This window comes from Pyrgilauda ruficollis, unplaced genomic scaffold (genome assembly GCF_017590135.1).
Source record: "Pyrgilauda ruficollis isolate IOZ18807 unplaced genomic scaffold, ASM1759013v1 scaffold3745, whole genome shotgun sequence".
NCBI classification, from domain to species: Eukaryota; Metazoa; Chordata; class Aves; order Passeriformes; family Passeridae; genus Pyrgilauda; species Pyrgilauda ruficollis.
The window spans coordinates 1-1,501 of record NW_024525207.1 but is presented as its reverse complement, the minus strand read 5'-3'; the positions used below and the strand labels follow the sequence as shown (position 1 = coordinate 1,501).

General features: G+C 67.2%; 1 protein-coding gene across 1 annotated transcript; it reads left to right on the top strand.

Annotated features, from left to right (window-relative positions):
* Window positions 1-198: 198 nt before the first annotated feature.
* On the top strand, window positions 199-1,492 carry LOC121358134 (cyclin-Q-like; the record flags this gene model as incomplete). Its single annotated transcript, XM_041476062.1, has 2 exons — window positions 199-381; window positions 1,306-1,492. Coding segments are annotated over exons 1-2 (290 nt in total), but the record flags the coding sequence as incomplete, so codon positions are not given.
* Between the last annotated feature and the right edge of the window lie 9 nt (window positions 1,493-1,501).

Genomic DNA, 1,501 nt, shown 5'->3' with positions numbered 1-1,501 from the left:
CTCCACGGGGGGGGCGGCGTCCAGAAGGTCCTGGAGGAACTGGAGCTGCTGCTCGGGGGGGGCCGTGCCCTGAAGGGGAGACCCCAGCCCCAAAATCCCTCAGGGAAACCCAAAACTCCCCCCCAGACCCCAAAAAATCCCTGAAAACCCCCAAAATTCCTTCCCTAGTCCCAAAAATCCTTCCCAATTTTCCCTCCGGGCCCCGCGCGCGGCCCCCGCCGCCCCCCGTGACGTCACCGCGGCCGTGACGTCACCCGCAGCCCTTTAACGCGGGCGCCATGACGTCACCGACGCGGGCCCTGACGTCACGCGAGCCCCCCGAGCCCGGCGGGGCCGAGGCCCGGGCGCGGTTCCGGATCGCGCGGTTCATCATGGAGGCGGGTAAGGGGCGGGGCGTGACGTCATAGCGGGGAGGCGACGTCATCGGGGAGCGAGCGCGGGGCGAGGGCTTGGCGGTGACGTCACAGGGCAGGGAGAGTCGTGGTGTGGTGTCGTAGTGACGTCATACTGACGTAGCGGGGTACTGGTGGGGATATTTTAGAGCTGAGCTTGGTGACGTCACTGTGACGTCACTGTGGCACGGCAGGGGCGGGCTCGGATCAGTGACACCCGCAGGTGTGACACAGGCGATCCCCAGGTGACACAGGTGTGACACTGATGACGTCATAGCGACGGCGTAGCGGGGTACTGGTGGGGCTATTTTAGAGCTGAGCTTGGTGACGTCACTGTGACGTCACTGTGGCACGGCAGGGGCGGGCTCGGATCAGTGACACCCGCAGGTGTGACACAGGTGATCCCCAGGTGGCACAGGTGTGACACTGGGGTGACACTCCACAGGTGACCCCCAGGTGTCCCCAGGTGACCGTCAGGTGGCACACAGGTGGCACTCAGGTGACCCCCAGGTGACACTCAGGTGACACTCAGGCGTGACACTCCTGTCCCCAGGAGTGAAGCTGGGGCTGGGCTCGCCCGCCCTGTTCTGAGGTGACACAGGTGTCCCCAGCTGTCCCCAGGTGTCCCCAGGTGTGACCCAGGTGTCCCCAAGTGTGACCCAGCTGTCCCCAGCTGTCCCCAGGTGTCCCCAGGTGTGACCCAGGTGATCCCCAGGTGGCCCAGGTGTGACCCAGGTGTCCCCAGCTGTCCCCAGGTGTGACCCAGGTGTGACACAGGTGTGACACAGGTGTCCCCTGTGCAGGTGTGAAGCTGGGGCTGGGCTCGCCCACTCTGCTCTGAGGTGACACAGGTGACACAGGTGACACAGCTGTCCCCAGGTGTCCCCAGGTGACCCAGGTGTCCCCTGCCCAGGTGTGAAGCTGGGGCTGGGCTCCCCCGCCCTGTTCACGGCCTGCGCCGCGTTCCACGCCTTCGCGGCCGCCGCGTCCCCGCCGTCCCCGCGGGACCGGCACCTGGCGGCCGCGGCCGCGCTCTTCGTGGCGGCCAAGGCGCAGGGCACGCCCCGGAGAGCGCGCGACGTGCTCAACGTCACCCTCAGGTGAGACTG